This window comes from Fistularia commersonii, chromosome 3 (assembly GCF_037954325.1).
Source record: "Fistularia commersonii isolate RoL2024-O1a breed Wild chromosome 3, RoL_Fcom_v1.0, whole genome shotgun sequence".
NCBI lineage: Eukaryota > Metazoa > Chordata > Actinopteri > Syngnathiformes > Fistulariidae > Fistularia > Fistularia commersonii.
Genome location: NC_141286.1, coordinates 17654003 through 17673471, shown reverse-complemented (window position 1 = coordinate 17673471; position 19469 = coordinate 17654003). Strand labels below are relative to the sequence as shown.

At 40.8% G+C, this 19469-nt stretch overlaps 1 protein-coding gene across 1 annotated transcript in view; it reads right to left on the bottom strand.

The window, feature by feature from the left end:
- adamtsl5 (ADAMTS like 5) overlaps positions 1 to 19133 on the bottom strand; it is a 38279-nt gene extending 19146 nt beyond the window's left edge. Inside the window, exons 1-2 of the mRNA XM_086143931.1 lie at positions 18581 to 19133; positions 4398 to 4473 (exon numbers count right to left, since the gene is read on the bottom strand). Coding sequence (XP_086000057.1) covers positions 4398 to 4473; positions 18581 to 18597 — 93 coding nt within the window. The 5' untranslated portion in view covers positions 18598 to 19133. The remainder of the gene's footprint in view (positions 1 to 4397; positions 4474 to 18580) is intronic.
- Between the last annotated feature and the right edge of the window lie 336 nt (positions 19134 to 19469).

Sequence of the window (19469 nt, the reverse complement as noted above, 5' to 3'; positions counted from 1 at the left end):
AGGGTCAGACATTCAAGCTTACAATTACTTTTTAATTCTCACAAAGTGCATTACTGTCCTTATTAGAGTGAAATTTTCATTTCTGAAAAGGTGTTTTTGTTATTTGGCAAACCACCACTGAGGAGTTGAGTTCCTACTAAATGAGACAGCGAACACCAACAACATGACTCTCTTCTGTAATCACTGAGCAACATCACTCTGCAGCGTTGTCCTGTAAGTTCATAGCTGTCAGCATTATGCGTGTGTGTGTGGGTGTGTGTGTGTGTGTGTGTGTGTATGAGTGTGAAAGTGAGAGAGGGTGGAAAGGAAACAGAGAGAACTTGCAGAGCAGTGGGATGTCATTTGAAGGGGGGAAGGTGTGCTGGGAAGGGGGGGTGGGCTATTGGTGGTGCCTCACAAATCAAGTTATTTATAGCAGAGACTCATCCAGGCGGGAAACTCAACTCACGAGCATACAGTATTTTAAAAAATTGCCTATAACTGCCTTGTGAGCCTGGTGGATCAGGTACATCAGAACTCAACAATAAAAGTGATTAAAGAAATCTCAATGACGCTCCTCAAACACATTCCAAAGGCTTTACCCTAAAGGATGACTGAAACTGGCAACCATCCCACCAGTTGCACATACAGGAATTGACTCTCACACACTTAACCCTTTACACACTCATTCAAAGACAGCAAATCCATTCTGTTCTATCGGCTGGTAAAGACAGGGGACAAAGTCAAGGGAGTGTGGAGTACTGGTTGAGAAATGAATTTTCAACATGATCAGATGCTAGTACAAACTCAGAATGCTTATCCTGCAGCCCCATTTTTCTCATACTTATGTTGTCTCACTGTCTTTTTCATTTCCTTTATCAAAAATTGTATTCATACTTTCAAAAAGGAACCATTACACAAAATTGTGTATGACAAATGGCCTTCTGACTTTGGCTGGAAACTGTTTCTGCCTTTTTCCAGTTACATGAAGAGAGCATGACTTGTATTATCCCGATCTCATGAAAATCCTGATAACCAATTAAAGTAATACATCAATGAATCAGCAGAAAGGGTAGATAGGGGGCTCCGTTTCAGATTAGTTGCTTTTTTTAGATCACAGGCAAATTAACTTTTCATACCTTGATTTAAAAGGATGAAGGGTAGAAGTTAAACAGTTACATATACAGTACATATGCATGTTTGTGTATATGTGCAGTTCGTATGTATAAAACCTTGAAATGATAGATTGAATCACAAAAGAAGACAAGGGTACCTGGAGGGAAACATGCGACTTTAGGTATAAAAGTGGTATGATAACAACATAACAAAGATTGCACTCTTACTGCTGATTCATTTTGGCGGAGCAGCTGTCTATGGAAAACTGGAACACTTAAGTGCTGCACAAGCAAAGTAGCTTGATCCCTCAGTGATTCACCCCTCTGAGGAGTCATTTAATCAAGTGCTGCTTTTATTTTTACAGGGCCAGCCAGGAGAAAAAAACTGCTATCTTATAGAAAATTATTTAAATGACCTTGACTTCTTCTGAAATAAAAAAACAAACAGTGATATTGATTGCAATCTAAATGAGCTGCTTGATACAAATGTCCCTTACCATTCTGTCAAATCAATTTTATGTACTGATGGTACATAACTGCCCTTCATTTCAAAACTCCAAACAAGTTTTGATATAATGAATCTACTTTGTAAATATATATCTTCAAATTTAATTACATAGAGAAACTCTACACGGTCAGCAGATGAATGAAAAAACAGTAACAGACTTTCAAGTATCAGACTTCACATCCATCAACCTCCAAGATGAAGGCCAAACATTCAACCCAGGAAGAAAATACATTTTGGAGAGGAGAAATATAAATGGCAAATATTCAAAGAATGTACTTGTGTATGTTTTGTAAAATAGGGAATGAGTCAAATTTGGAAAACTGGTGGTGCAAGACCTTGTGAATATGTGCGCGTGCGTGCGTGCGTGCGTGTGTGTGTTCAGGTGCGCACACACACAGACTTTTGACTCTCTCCACCATGTTCCATGTCAGGGTCAGCTGAGGTTGCCCTCATTAGTGTTCCTGTCGGTCAAATTAGCGTTGATAACAGTTGGAGATGGGGTAGGCTGGTATTCTAGATTAATGAAAGTGACTTTTGACCTTTACATTAAACTCCATCGCTTCAAATGAAGGAAAAGGAACACTAAATAGACCAGGACAGAGACAGAATCATGAGTCTAAACAAGACTTCAAGCTCGTCTGTCAACTCAACAGTAGTACACTAAGATCTTTCCACACACATTTCGGGAGAAGTCGCAAAAAATTATTTGAGTCGAAAATACACAATGTGCCATAAACACTGAACCTTAATTTACATCAATATAAGATACAGCTACTACACTTCCTATGCCAGTATAAGCAATGAAATGGGCCATGTACTCTATATTAGTTTGTCAAAAATGTTTCAGTTTATATTAACACTGCATATACTAGATGATACAGTCGCTTACAGGTGTTTGACAGTGAGATCAGATAGCCAGCCCTAAAAGGCTGCATATGCAGTGTTAACTTAGATGTAAATAATGAGGTGAAATACGATGCACCTCTGCAGGCAAGGTGTCTGCATGCAGAGCGGGCTGGACACTGATAAATGACACCTGTTTTGACAGAGTAGCTGCTGTGAATGGCAGGAGAAGGTTGCTTGAAAACATAAATTCTGTATTCAATGTTAAGTCCTGTCATTAAAATCAAAATATATAGCAATGTAACACTGCAAATCAGCTTCAGTGTATGAAAATAGGTGGAGGTGTAGAAATCAATTTGCTGGTTTACAAATAATTGTCCAAAAGTTTAAGGCCTCCAGTGATGGCTGAAATACTTTTACCCCAGCAACATAAAAAGAACATAGAGCGGCTTCAATCGAGGTGTTTTTGTCTTTCTGAAAGTGTCATTATTTCTGTAAATTGCACAAGGCAGCTCTTAATCATTCTGGTGTTTGATGTGACGGAGTGGGCAGAGGCCAATCTCACTGTCTGGATATTCCAGCCAAGCCTGGGGGAAGATGGCGGGTCTCTTCCTGACAGCAGACACACTGATGAAGGATAGACACTGTGGTCATAGGAGAAAAAGGTGGTGGAACAGCAGTCATGAATCCAGATAACCCGAGCGTGTCCCTACAATTTCCGAGACAAAACACCATCAAAAGATAAACATGCTGCAAAAACAATCAAATCAGCAGCCCAAGGACCTCTGAGACCCAGCACACGTGATGCTGATCAAAGCCCAGTGAGTGTTTTGTCATCTCAATGAACTGGACTTTCCTTTATGGAACCAGAGCAGGGAATTTCTGGGCATAAATCATTTTAATTGCAACATTTAACTTGGTGCAAGATAATGAAGATGCAGAAGCAGGAAAATATAGTGAAGACTGAGGAACACAGCCTTATTTCGTCAACCTCTTAAAATAATCGCCTAAGTCATTTTTTTCAGATTTTTCAGGAAACACAAAAAAACTGAACCATTTTACACACTCTTGACGTAGGCAATTTCTACTAAAGGGGTAGAATAGCCCAATCGGTTTAACTGAGGATGTAGGCAATTTTGCCAGAGGTGGTCTGCATCATGAGGAGATGATTTAGGCAAAAAGAAACATTGTTTGTAAAAAAAAATTACTTAAGCGATTATTTTAAGAGGGTGACGATATAGTATAGTATATAGCCTAATGTAGTAAACTTTGGTTAGCTATTTGCTTTGACCAAGAATAGATAAAGATGACATTGTAGGGGCAAAGCAACTTAAAAATGTAAGTTAACATAATGTCAGCTGATTTTATTGGCAAATTTGCCTTTCACAGATGTAACTGTGTGTGTCATCGTGTCAATGGAAACATCGCACATCATTATTTTTGATAATTCTTTTACTTTTCTATCTAGGTAACCAGAAAGCAGCATGATTTGGTTAATGAAAAGCTGAGATGTTGGGATGCTCGGTGGCACTGGGTATATATACGACGCGGATGACAGCTGACCATGATTATTATTTTGAATTTTAAATCCATACTGTAGAGTTCATAATTCTTGCATTATCTGATTTTCATCCATGGTATTTCAATAGTTGCATTGTAAATATTTTGCCATTGCTGTTATTGATTGTGGACGAAACATTTCAAAGACTGTAGTTCAAACTGTTCAGGAGTAAGCAGTCCAACAGACAACTATTCTAACAGCTCAGGAGTGAGACAGGAGAGTGATGAGTGGAACAAAATATGCTGGGATACTGCTGTTGCGCTTTAACTGTCCAGTGTGTGAATAAACACGTATTTTTAGTGAAGTTTAGTGCAGTCCATTCTTATGTGTTTTCAGGGATTCGTGTTAGTACCATCAGTGTTGTGAGAGGCACTGAAAGTTAATGACGTACACTCCGCAGGGAGGCCACGCAGGCAGGAGGGAGCAGCAGCAGGACAAAGGTCAGGGCCTCGCACAAAGTCAGCTTCCTGCACACACAAACAGAAACAAACACAATTAGCCACTTGCTCACGTCACCGTCACAGATGTACTCATAGGAGTGCATAAATCCAGGGATGAAGAAGGAGCGAAAAGACAGGGAAGACATTTGTCACTCAGGTCTCTAAATCACAAAGATGAGATGCCGCGTTACAGTCAACCCCTGCAGCAAACATCCAAGGTCAGGAATGAACCCCTCCCCACCCCGCCAGTATCATTGCTTCTCAAAGCTCTCATTTAACTTGAGAAGATAGAAAAATCTATCCCCTCCCTCCTGTCAGTTAAAGTCTTACAATAATAGAAAATTTGTATTATTATTCCCCAAAAAACTAGAAAACAAGTTACAGCTCATTCATTCAGACGGAAGTAACATTTCAGCACAACATAAATTATACACTGGTCATGTTAACTCTTTAATATCCACGGTCTACAAAATACAGTCTGACTCACACTTTTTATTGATAAATATTTTTTTCTGTACATCCCAGCCCTAATAACTGAAAAAAGTCCAAAGACAGAGCTGTACAAGAACCAGGAAAAAGCAAAGTTCTTCTCTGTTCACTTTATTGTGTTCTATGGACATTCACTACAGTATGTCAAAATATGATGCTTGGAGTCCCAATTAGCCAACATAGCAAAGAGAAAAAATGTATACCAAACAAGTGCTTGGTTTTAGGAATAAAAGATTGATAACAACAATGCCAACCACGAAATGTAACATGAAGTGAATTTAAAATAAGCAAATGCATCAGAGCAAAGAATAAGCTGCTTCAAAGTATTTCAAGGGGTTCTTCTTCAGTTCCAAAACCAAGAACTGCCATGGGATCCTGTAGTTTTTACAATGTACATGTGTTTTGAAGAGTAGTTTAAAAACCGGTAGCAGTTAAACCTGCCAGATCTCCATTAACAGTACAGTCCTGTGTCTGTAACTGCAACAGCAAACTCTAATTTCACTCAAAACAAGAGTCTAGTCAGCATTAGAGCAGATTAGTTCAGCTGAAAGGCAGTGCCGCAATCAAACAATAATCAGTCAAATTTATTGTAAAATTTGTTATTGAAAGCAAATGACAAAAATAAGGTAAACCAGGGGAAAAAAAAAAATCAAAATTTAGTTAGAAGGTATACTGCAGCACATTGCATTCCGTCAGACATGTCTACAGGACGAAAGTTGACACGAAATGTTATACATGCTAGAACATGACCCCCGATTGGCTGTCTGGTTTCGATCACTGATATTGTTGAGGAAAGGCAGCGACACTTGTAAATGGCATGGACTGTTTGTACTGTTTATGACTTCTTGTCGACAATAACTTGTCAAACACTGGTTGGTTGGTTGGTTGGTCAGTTAGTTAAAGAGGTGATTATTCCAAAAAAAAAAAAAAAATGTACATTTTGCTGAAGATTCTGCTTCCTTGAAAAGGAGTTGTGCTGCAGATGGCCAGCCTTAAAGCAATCAGTCACAAGCAACATCAGCCCAGCCAGTTAGTTTGATGATGAGAAGTTGACATCCTGTCAGAGGGTCGAGCTCACACTCGTCCATATGTTCATGGCAGCCCTTTTATCCAGAACAGAGACACTCTCAGTCGGGGAGGTTTTTCAACCGATGCATAATGTTTGATTCTTTACATCACCTTCAGGGACCACAAATACCCATGTACGCAAATATCCCGTAGCCATGTTTCCATTTCAGGTACTTTCTGAAGATTTTTTCAGTTATTTCAACATGAAAACTTGATAGAAACAGGGAAATTACAAAGACTTACTAAAGGTAAAAGATTTGAGGTAGTTTTTTGGAACTGTCTAAAAAGAGTTAATCTTTAAAAGAAAAACATAGGGGAATAAATGTTGGCGCTCTGAACTTTTAAAACACATTCCTTGTTACAGTTGCATGATGCAAATCTCTGCTTTTTTTCTCGTTTGCATAGTCCTTTATTAGTTTGGATTGAAAAGAAGAAGAAAGAATAGAGCTTAGTATGTCTTTCTCAAATTAAGTGTTCAGTACACTGTTTGTTACATAAAAAAATAAGCCCCGGCTAGAACAAATGCGATAATTCAGATTACAGGAAAAGCTCATGGTCCAGTCTAAATGCAGGGCCAGGTTTGTGATGCACGGATTTAACATTAGTCTGTAATGTCTGTCTATTTCACCATATAATATTTGAGCTGCCACCTTACCATGGTGGAGGGGTTTGTGTGTCCCAGTGATCTTGGGAGCTATGTTTCCGGGGGCTTTATGCCCCTGGAAGGGTCACCCAAGGCAAACAGGTCCCAGGTGAGGGACCAGACAAAGTGTGGCTCTGAGGACCACCATGAAGAAGACCATCATTGGACCCAGTTTTCCCTTGCCCGGACACAGGTCACTGGGGTCCTACCTGCAGCCAGGCCAGGGGACAGTAGCTGGTGGCCAGGCCCTCAGCCATGGGCTCTGCCGGGCACAGCCCAAAGGAACGACATGAGTCCTTCTTCCCCTGGACTCACCACCCACAGGAGGGAACCAAGGGGTCGGGTGCAGTGTGAGCCGGGGGGTAGCAAGAGCAGAGGACCTTGGCAGTCTAATCCTCGGCTCCAGAAGCTGGTGGTGAGCTGGTTCTGATGATGAGGAGGATGCCAGTCAGACCTGGCAGACCCAAACATAACGTTAGGAACGTCTGGCAGAGTCCCCTCTCAGGAGGAAACTCCAGAATACTGGAGGAAACTCCAGAATAAAAAAATAGTACAGCCCTTTGAGAGGCCTGGTTCCGCACTCCTACCTCCAGCAGAACTACAGCCACTTCCCAAGGAAGGCGGGTGACATAGAGTCTGAATGGGCCATGTTCCGTGCTTCCATTATTGAGGTGGGAGACTGGAGCTGCGGCCGTAAGGTGGTCGGCACCTGTTGGGGTGGCAACCCTTCAACCTGCTGGTGGATTCCAGCGGTGAGGGATGCTGTCACACTGTAGAAGGAGTCCTATCAGGCCTTTCCGGCCTGTGGGGTTCCCAAGGCAGCTGACAGGTACTGGCAGGCTAAGCGGCATGCGGCTTCCGTGGTTGCCGAGGCAAAATTTCGGGCATGGGAGGAGTTTGGGGAGTCCATCTGGTGGACGTCCAGGAGATTCTGGTCCACCATCCGGCGGCTAAGGAGGGGGAAGCAACGCTTCGTTAACAATGTGTATAGTGGGAGCGCAGCGATGCTGATCTTAACTCGAGACATTGGAGGCAGGAATACTTCCAAGAGCACCTCAACCCCATTGAGACGCCTTCCATTGAGGAAGTAGGGCCAGGGGACTCTGGAGCGGACACACCTATTTCCTGAGCTGAAGTTACTGAAGCAGTCAAAAGGCTGTTCAGTAGCAGGGCCCCGGGGGTGGATGAGGTCCGACATTCTACGTTGATCTATGTTCCCACCCTCACCTATGGTCACGAGCTGTGGATAGTGACCGAAAGAACGAGATACAAGCAGCCAAAATGAGTTTCCTCCACAGGGTGGTCAGACTCTCCCTTAGAGATAGGGTGAAAAGTTCAGTCATTCGGGAGAAATTCGGAGTAGAGATGCTGCTCCTCCACATAGAGAGGACTCAGATGAGGTGGCTCAGGCATCTGGTCAGGGTGCCTCCTGGACACCTCCCTGGGGAAGTATTCCGGGCATCTGGGAGGAAACCACGGGGAAGACCCAAGGCACGCTGGAGAGACTATGTCTCCAGGCTGGCCTGGGAACGCCTTACGGCCCCCCCCCCCCCGAGGAGCTGGACCATGTGTCACAGGAGAGGGAGGTCTGGGCCTCACTGCTCCAGCTGCTGCTCCCATGAACAGACTCCGGATAAGCAGGGGAAGATGGATGGATGGACGGATGTTTGATCATTTCCGAGATAGAGAATTAAACCTACATTAAGCATGGTTGTCAGTGCGCTATTTGCTTTACCAGCTGCTTTACCTCTTCCTTTCCACTGGGCAAACTTGAGACGGATTTTCCTGCTTTTTCCATGCCTGAGTCATGAGAAGTCAAGTGGTCTTTCTTAGAAGCGCCGAGTATCCTGGAAAGCCCCTTACTTCAAGTACTTCTAAACAGGGTTAAATGACAACCTCTTTGTGTCAGTCATTCAAAGCACTGTCTCTGATGTCATATTCATGAACTTATGGTGCAAGTGAAAGGCATTTGAAGTAAGACATGTGAGAAGTAACCAACTTTATCTTCATTATTTTTTCCCTTTTCTTATCTTTCCTGTCTCTTTTCCCCTGCAGACCTCCACCACCCTGTCTGTCATCTGCACCTCCAGTCTAATGCGTTTATTTCCCTCTGGGTCTTAAAGATCGTCCTAGTCCAAAGCTTTTGGAGCTCACTTTTGGCTCGGTCCCAGTTCAGTAGTTGCCTGGTCCAATTAAATGATAAACATCTCCCTCACACTCGGCTGAGCAGCCCTTCCCTTCAGAGCCCTACACTCCCGCCCTGGCCTTGAATGGGAATTCAGATCTGAGGAGGGATGGAGGTCACAGCAACCATGACATAATGATGATAGCTGCAATTATTCCACTTCCGGCATCATAGTTCATTCAATTCTTTTGTTATCCACTTTAAAAAAGTGAACATGTATCTACCTTAAAAAAATAAGAAGGAAAAAACTTAAATTAGAATTTTAAACTTTTTTTAACTGGCTGGTTTGTTTGTCTTTGTCTTTCCTCTGGTTGCTGTGGGTGGGACCTTTTCATCTGTACTGGAACTACGTGAATAAAATAAAGTACTTTACTTTCACTAAACTGTTTTTTAATTGACTGTTGAAACAGAGAATATAATACTAAACACATTTAAGGAGTAATTTGAAGTCCTTTTAGTATCTAAAAAAATGGTAGGGGGAGTATGATGTCTGTGATTGACTCAAATATTGATTTTCATTTGGACTTTTGGACTAAACATGATACTTGATAGATAGGATTTATTGCCATTATTGTCTCAAAAGCCGTCTATCACTGCAAACTTTTCAACTCTTTTCTTCAAAAAGCTGTCCTGCATTGACTTAACTCAGTCCTGATGAAGGACTGATGATTTTTTCTCACCTCTTTAACGGATTTGGACTTGGCACATAGGGATCCCAGGGAAACAAATCAGCAACTGTTTTCATTAAGGCTACACCAAAAAACTTTAGTTACCACATGTTAACTGGTGTTTGATTAAGTATTACCCTCATAATTTTAGACTACCTTGATGATTTTTTGAATCTCATTTAATACAATTGTAACCGCTGAATGACTTTATCAATTAACGAAATTGATTATTCTTGTTATTATCTGCATCACGCTCTAGCTAAAACCATCTAAGTAAGTGTGAACATTTGTATATGACTTTGAGCGAAGGCCACTCTGTCGTTATATATTAAAATCATCCTACTGCAATATCATAGATTTTTTTCCAAAAAATATGATACATAATCTCTATACCCAAACATATCACACTGAATAAAAAAATTGACAAATTGTATCGCGTGAATTACAAAAAACCTCAAAGTTTGCACATCCATGATTTTACATAGCATAACTTCTTCTTTTCCATTCGACTTTTCCCTTCAGGGGTTACCACAGTAAATCAACCTTCTCCATCTAACCAGATTCTCTGTATCCTCCTCTCTCACACCAATTACCTTCATATCCTCTCTCACTATATCCATAAATCTCCTCTTTGGTCTTCCTCGAGACCTCCTGTTTGGTAGCTCCAATTCCAGCATCCGTCTACCAATATATTCACTGTCCCTCCTCTGTACATGACTGAACCATCTCAGTCTGGCTTCTCTGACCTTCTCTCTGAAACATCTAACATGTGTTGTTCCTCTGATAGACTCATTCCTGATGCAAATGATCCTGGTCACTCCCAAAGAGATCCTTAGCGTCTTCATCTCTGCAACCTCTAGTTCTGCCTCCTGTCATTTTGTCGATGGATCTGTTCGTAAGCCACACAGCATCGCCGGTCTCATCAATGTCTTGTACACCTTTTCTTTCATTCTGGCTGATAGTCTTCTATCCAATAGTACCCCTGACACTTTTCTCCACGCATTACAACTTGCTTGAATCCGTCTCTTCACCCCTTTTCAACACTCTCAATTGCTCTGGACTGTTGACCCCAAGTACCTAAAATCCTCCAACTTCTTGATCTCCACTCCCTGTAGCCTCACCGATCCACCCGAGTTCCTCTCATTCACACACATATACTCTGTCTTGCTGCGACTAACTTTCATTCCTCTCCTTTCCAGCGCATACCTCCACCTCTCTAGATTTTCCTCAACCTGTTCTTTGCTCTCAGTACAGATCACAATGTCATCTGCAAACATCATGGTCCATGGAGATTCCTGTCTAACCTCATCTGTCAGCCTGTCCATCACCACTGCAAACAAAAAGGGGCTCAGAGCTTATCCCTGGTGGAGTCCCACCTCCACCTTGAACTTCTCTGTTACCCCAACAGCACATGGCACCACTGTCTCACAGCAAGCTCCACATTTCCTCATACAATACCAGAGTTCCTCTCTTGGCACCCTGTCATATCCTTTTTCTAGGTCTACAAAAACACAATGCAGGTCCCTCTGGCCTTCTCTGTACTTCTCCATTAGCATTCTCAAAGTAAATACTGCATCTGTAGTACTCTTTCTAGGCATGAAGCCATACTGCTGTACACAAATGCTGAATTCTGCTCTCAGTCTAGTTTCCACAATTCTTTCCCATAACTTCATTGTATGGTTCATCAACCTTATCCCTCTTATAGTTGCCGCAATTCTGCACATCCTCCTCATTCTTAAAAATGGGCACCATCACACTTCGTCTCCATTCTTCAGGCATCTTCTCACTTTCTAAGATCCTGTTGAATAATCTAGTCAGAAACTCTACTGCTGCCTCTCCTAGACACCTCCAAAGGTATATCATCAGGACCCACTGCCTTTCCACTCTTCATCCTCTTCAATGCCTTCCTCACTTCACTTTTACTAATCTGTACTGCTTTGTGGTCTATAATAGTCACCTCTTCCACCCTTGCCTCTCTTTCATTTTCCACATTCATCAGCTCTTCAAAGTACTCTTTCCATCGTCCCATCACTCTTCTCGCTTCTGTCAATACATTTCCCTCTCTATCCTTAATCACCCAGACCTGTTGTACATCCTTTCCATCCTTTACCACTCTTTATTTTACGCAACATAACTGTACCAACATCTTAAGGAAAGTGACTCCAGCCTTTCGAGGATACTTCTATTTGTTTACATCATTAAACTCCTGAAAGAAGGTAAATCCCAAATTGCTTGGAGATCTTGTGCAAATATAATCATGCACGATGGAGTGACTTTTCTCATCTCTGTTTTTCTGAACATGAAAAGATAGCAGTCCCAGCCACCGACTGATTGGCCCCCAAACTGCAGGGGCCCTTAAAGAGGTGAGAGGGGTCAGCTTGCCCCCTCCTGCTCTCAGTAAGCCTATAGCAGCACATTAGTGAACAGCTCCAGGGAATGGAGACGGAAATTGCTTTAATCAATATGAAACTGGTTGTTTATTTTAACTGAAATTTGTCACACCCATGTCAAGGAGGGGAGAAAAAAAAAGATGAAAAAATAGAAGAAAAAAAACACACAACCCAAAACATCTCACACTCTGAAATGAAAAACATTGAAATTCTTAAGACAACCTACCCTGGTGGCACTAAAACATCGCGGACTCTACCCGGTGAAGCTGTAGCTATGTTTGATTCTCTTGTGTCTCATTGGAGCCAGCGATATATAACGTGAATTCTGAAACCAATGAGTGCTCATTAAGATTCAGTTAAAATTTAAGTTATAAAGTCAATAGCTCTCATCAAAATAAAGTTATTTATGCAACGATCCCCTGTGACTTACATGAAATGAATGTCCTAAAAAGGCCTAATATTAGTAAAACTTTACCTCAAATTGAATTTAAAAAAATTGAAGTGCATAATAAAAATGTTAAAATGGCTCAAAAAAAATCCTGATAAAAGGTTCACAAGTGCATGAAGGTTCAAAAAACCAGCTGAAATAACTTTGCTGAAAAACCCTACCAGGAAAACTGACAGACAAATTGGCCTGGGGATATAGCAGAAAGTGAAAATTTATTATGTTAATATTAACTATTTCAGTCAGATTGTAATTGAGTATATGAATACTCAATAGTATATGAAAAGACTAAAAAACACTGAAGCTATTAGAAGTATTTACATCCATTTGAATAAATAAGTTGAATCTTGAATCCACCGTTGTAAATTTAATTTTGTCTTTGTGTAACATGTTGAAAATTATATTGTCTATCAAACTGAAAAATGGGTTGACTGAGCCAAAATACCTGAAAAAAAAAACAAACCCTATTTGTTCTTGTCTTGACTAAAGTTATACTCTAATTAGCCAACAACTGAAATGCTGCAATGTGACTCCATCACTCCAACCCAACTCCTACCGAGGATCCCTCTGTAATGAGTGAGCTCACAAAATTTCACCCAAATCTTTGTGCTCACATTCCCAGCTTACACAAATAAACATTATCACGCTATCATGTAATTGCACAGCTATTATGGTGCACAGGCTGATGCTCTGCAGGTGAGAATGTGTCCTTTGACCTGTGACAAGGCGTGAACCATGTCCACACCTGAGATACCTGACCGATATGCCTTCATTCCCAGTGCGGGATGTTGGCCAAAGTGTTTCTTTATGGTGACAAACAGGCATCCTTTGTAAAATACTCAGCTCACCCACAGAGTTTGGGAGGGCAATACATCTTACAACCAGGGGCCGGTCTTAACCTTTGAACTCCCCCTTGAGATTTAGCTGTGACCCACCCAATGCTTGGGAAAGCCCGGTGGAGGGTCCGACTGATATATGGAGCACTCTGCTGAATGGATTGGCACAAACTTTAACAGATGTTGGATCCTTGGTCAGCTCTGACCTCTGGATCCAGGCCGACTATAAATGAAGCATCAACAATTGGGCACTCTGGGGCGTCAGCCAGAATGCATTCAAGAAACGAGCTTCTTTGAACAGTCGTGGAAGGTCTTTGTGCTTCAGCAGCTGCTCTATTTGAAGACATAGCAAAAAAAAAAAAAATACCATTGTACGTGGGGTGAAACACCCAGAGACACTTGTGGTGAATAGCTAAATGAAAGACAGATCAGGACTGTTGGTTTTGCTGTTGCCAAACAGTCTGGATTCAGACTCTTGCTCAACTATAGTGCTTTCCCCTCACTTTGTGTCGGCTCGCTTCGCTTCACTTGTTCCTTCCACGATAGGGAGAGCAAACTTGGTATACTGTCATACCTCAGGGATTATGAGATTATCTTTTCAAAGCCACTATGACTGAAGCAGAGCCTCTCAGGTCATCTACGATTCTGGTCTCACGAGAGAACACGATAAGAGGCGTGAAAATGATTCACTCATGGCACATACATGTCATCACTGAGGACATTCTGGAAGACTCCAGGTCAGTCTCATACTTCTGCCAATCCAAACTCACGAAACCTAATACTTTGTTGACTTTTATTTCATTAACACGCAAATGTTTTCTCTCTCATGGTTATACACTAACATCTAAAACACCAACAGTAGCAACCCCTAAAACCCTGGATGTCAAATGAAACCAGTATGAGGTCTACATATTCGTGGATTTACATAAAATTGAAGTCATGGACGTTTAAAGAGCACTGGTGAAAATGAAGAAACAACATGGAAATATCACACATATCCTTCAGGCAAGGATGCCTTTCAAATAGTATAGTTCTTCACTTGGTTCATGCAGAGAAAGAAACAGAGTAATAAAATCTTATCTGACTGAACCTTGAAACTAGCCCATAAGGAATATATGTCAGATTTCATGACTGCCTGACAGCGAACAGGATTCATGGGGGGGGAGCAGAGATGAGTAACTGATTCAAATCAGCTGCTGATCCAGGAGGCAGACACATGGATTGTTCAAAATCTGCTTGTTTTATCATGCTTGTAACTATATGTAGCGAATACTTAATTTGGATTTCTTTTCTTACACATTCAGATAGATGTCCAGCAAAAATCTAACTTCACGCTACTTTTCAAAAAGATCTAGCGCTTTTTCTGTATCATGTCTTTTCAAGGCTTTGAGTTTGTTGAGTCACCGCTAAGAGATGATGCGATAACACAACAGGCAGAATCATCTCTGGAATCATGGCTGCATGGTGATGTCACTTTGTCAACATTATTGTTCCACGGATCTAAAATGCCAGTATGAAACATTGTCTCTGTTCATTGAGACGAAACCTGAAAGGAGACTGTTAGCTTACTAAAGCTCCATAGTAATACGAACATGTGGATACAAAGACATGATGCCACAGCAGTTCCACTTGGCTTTGCTTTGGAACCCAACAAAAGTGAGGGTACACTTTAAACTGGTGAAAAACAAAATACTGCTCATAAAGTCACTGGAGCTAGAATCTTACAGTCAAAAACTGTCTTCACCAAACATCAGGCAATCACTGTGAGGAATACTCCTGCCTGGCTATTGTAAACCCGAATTACAATCTGAATACATGATTATAATATGGACTAATAAAACTTTCAGTTTCTGTACAACGCTAAAAAAGATTAATAGAAAATAGAAGAGTAGCTGCAGAGAGTTCTCAATGTGATGACACTTTAGAGCAAACAGGGATTGGTTTTCTATGATGTCATGACGACAGGAACCAGTCCAGAGGTTTTTCCATTTTCATCTCCTCAGCTGATATGGATGTCAACATCCCCAATAAAACTCTTAATATATGATCCCTTTAACAGCCAAACTATACAAACCTTATAACTGACTGCTCCCATAATTCCTATTTAATAGAAGGTCATATCAATATCACAGTAACCATGCACTAGATGTTTGAATTAGGCCGTTTATGAATTGAAGAATTTCAGCGCTCTATAGGAGAAGATGTCTACGCTCTCAGATAATAGCCACCAAAATAAAGCTGCTGAAATGTCTGAAACATTAAAATGCATAGAAAACAGTATTTGAGAAACAGTTATATTTCTTTCAAATCCATTTTGAAGTGATTATCGATTTAAATAAATTCTTCCAGATTTTTAGTCCTGTTGTGCTTATGCATTATGTTGTCTGAAATTTAGTGATAACGTGTTAATTAAATCAAAAGAAATAAGGGGCATGATCTTTATCTGTGTATTGAAACTCCATCTATTGTTTTGGGAAAATCATGGCCTTATACTTTTCTGTAAAACTGATATGCGCAGCTTTACAGATGAACATAAGCAATTATTTTAGTACGTGGAGGATTAGGAGTGACTGTTCAGTAAAGCTTCAAGTGAGCCGTGATGATTATGGCAACTTTAAGAAAAAACATGTTCTGAAACCAAGGAAGTAAAATGGAATCTGATCATAAACAACAGCTCTGATTTTCCAACTATAGCGTGTCAAAATGTCCTCAGTGGGGAAAAAACAATTCACAAAATTACTGTCACAGTTTTTGCATTTTTCTTCCAACTGGGAGAGGCCCAGTGCTCACTGTTTGGCCCATTCTTGCCATTTTAGTCTTCAGAGTTCACTTGACTTTTAATTGCAGTCAAAACATGTTCTGTTAATCGCTTTGCAGTATGAAACTGAAGAAAAAGGTTGCATTCGAAATGTTCCTGCTGTCTCAGCTGATTAGAGGGCCGTTTTTGACTGATGGCAGGTGGCAGGCAGCCAGGATGCTAGCGTAATGCCAAAACACACATAAAAACTGTATTTAATTAAAAATAAACAGAATAATTTAAATTATAGACTTTAGTTTTCAATACACAAAATGTGTAAAATTGATTTTTTTAACAAGAATGTTCATAATAATCTCATTTTACACTTATTTACATGCAGGAAGCTTTTGAACATGATCTTTTTCTTGACATGACATGTATTCAACACAAATCTAACATTACTCAAAAAGCCTTTAGGTCTTTTTTTTTTCATTCATATCTCTATAAGAAAATTACTCCCCCCCCCCCCCCCCCCCCCCCAGTGTACCTGGGACACACACACACACACACAGGACAGATTTTCTGTAATTTACAGTTATACCAAGTCAGTGTCCAAAGATGCCATCTGTCTTCAGCAGACAGAGTTCCAAGATTCTGTCCGTAATCTAATCCAGCAGTGACACTCATTTTCTTATCATTAAACATGCGGCTTAATAGGGTCACAGTGAAAATAATAATTAGTGAGTGACAATATAATAGCCCTGTTATCAGCACATGCTACCTTTAAAATGACATTTCTAATATGCTATGACATAGCAACAGAAAAAATGAGTTGGCTGGTTGAAGTTTCTTTCTTGTTTAGCCCACTAAAGAAATATATTTTAAAAAGCTTTGTACTTGTGTCTGTATCTGCCAGTGAACCATCCGAATAGATTAGTTAATTCCACTGCAGAAAATATTTTATGTTCTTTAAAAACTAGGTAAGAAAAATGTTGGGCATGTGTATGGCCAAACCAGTTTGTATAAAGCCTACTGAATATTGCCATGTGGGACTGGGAAACTAATCCAATTCGAATCAAACCGCTACTTTCTATTTTTTCTGATGTAAAAGGTACGTTTCTGATAAAAAAAAAAGGAAAAAAGCTAAATCAAAGTCCTCCAGCAGATGTTTGGATCTAAAAGCAACATACATCTGGTAACATATACACCAATGCAAGGATCAAGACAGGAGTAATATCATCAGGTCTTCCGCTTGAGGTAAGTTTCAGTCCAGTATGATTTAGATGTCATAAGGTTGTGCTTAGAGACATTTATTTTTTGAAATCCATCAAGTTTTTGGTTGTTTGTGCAAGAGTATTGGGTATGCGCTTGTAAATCCTTTAACGTTTTCAGGTATTCGGTACACTGAATATTGTGTGATTGTTCTTTTTAAAGACCCCTTAGTTCTTTTGGAAATACAGTCGCCAGGCTGGGACTGCAATAACCTTCTGACTGAGAATCAAGGGGATGCGTGGGTTCCTGGGCAGAGTCAGATGTGCAAATGGATGAATGAAAATTCAATGCAAAAAAAGAGAAACCTTAAAAGTATGTTGATGTTCTATACAAGTCAGGCTTTTGTTAGATATTCACAAAACTTGGAATCTTTGTAGAAAAACAAACAAACAAAAAAGAAACAGCAACGTAAAGAACTAAATCAAAAGTTCCTCTGAAGTACTCAGTTCCCATCCACAAGGGTGAAATTCCTTCCCGCAAGGAGAAAATGACATCATTGCATGTAACACCAAATTAGAGTCCTCGTTTTGAGCTATATGCTCAGTGTTCCATGTTGAGCAGATTAAACTTGTTCATGGGGCTGGATCTCTCGTCTCCAAACAAACATTCTTCTAAAGAATTATCAGAAAGAAAGAGTGCCTTGGGGCCAACTCTTCCTTCCTCCCTGGTTGTCCTGTGACAACAGTCTCTCTGACAGACAACCTGCAGATTCTCTCTGACACATCATATCAAATGCAAATCAGTATTTTCCTTCGCCGGGTGCAGAGTGAACAACGTGGCAAGGGTTCTTATTAATGTACACTATCATCCAACAATTATAAAATTAGTTCGGAACAGTCGGAACAAAAGATCAGCGCGTCTGCAGCTCTCTGCGTTTGAGTTCTCTGCTGCAGGGGAAGGGATTAGATCAAATATGAGCTGGGTATTTATAGCTTGTGACATTTAAGGTTGTATAGCAGAATGGGTGGAATGAACAGACAGGAGTTGCAATATCACAGCAATGGGAGGGAGATTACCTCACTCACAGGCAGGATGCAGCAAATAAGTTCCTCAGATTTTTACAAATGTGCACATTGTGGAAAGTATTTTGGGGCCACATGAAACAGCAAGTAATGACTTGATTCACAAAACAAACAGTTTTGGGGAGGAGGACTCAACTGTCCCTGGAATTTATCACCTACTATCCCTCACTGTACTGTAAAAAAATTCAAGGGTTTGCAAGTTCCTTGCAAGCAAAATAACTCGAGGGGTAAATATTTAAAAAACAACACATTTCCAACCCCTTAAATGCAGTTCAGTCACAGGACAAACAACACCCTGAAGAGGGGAAAAGTCAGGAATTTTGCACCTCCAGTTAATTTTGCATCAAATCACCCTAAAGTAATTCAATAGGAGCCTTACCTCGTAGGAAAGGACATAATAAAGCCTTGTGCAAACGTCTCAGGTGTGCGACATTCACGGTCAGGTGCAGCTCCGTTCCCCGCTCATGGTGTGAGACGCCGCTGTACAGATGCGCGGTGCGTCTGGAACAGCCAGCCCTCCAGATACGCTCCCATAGCAGCCTCCTCGGGGTTCTTCTCTTACTTAAAACTCCCTTTTGTTTTGTTTTGTTTTGTTTTGTTTGTGAAGACCAACTTTTAAAAAAAATCTCCGTCGCCGCACGTTCATCCAGACAGTCGTCCAAAACAACAAATCTTCCGCATCATCTGCAGGTATTCAGGAACCAAAACTGAGTAAACAAATTGAAATTGAATATTGGAAAGAAAGAAAAAAAAAAATCAAAAATAAGTTCACGGGAACTTTGATTTTTTTAGTTTCTTATTTGACCACATTCAAAACTTTCCGCTGCACGGAACCTGAAGTGAATCCGAGTATCTGAGTAGCTTCCAAGACAGGTGGTTTTCACTCCGCCTCTCTCTGTTGTTTCTCCTCCTCCTTCTGGAGCTCCAGTCGATCTGGATAAGTCGGCAGTTGCGGTCAGAGACGCGTTCTGGACCAAAGAAGCGCACTTCTGCTCTTTCAGACGCTTCTGCGCGCTTTCTCTTTCTCTCTCTCTCTCCCTCCACCTGGGCCGCATTCCTGCACTGAACCCGCCTCTCTCCGCCAATCACAGCCCGGCTACTATCCGAGGTCAGAGGTCACCCGGTGAACACAAAGAAGAGGCGATTTTGATATTTACATTCAATTGACGTTTTACAGAAGTGAACATTTAGCACAATCAACAAAAAAAAAGTTAAAAGGAAAACATAATAGCATTAAAAGATTATATATTTTTTTTGTTCTGTGTATA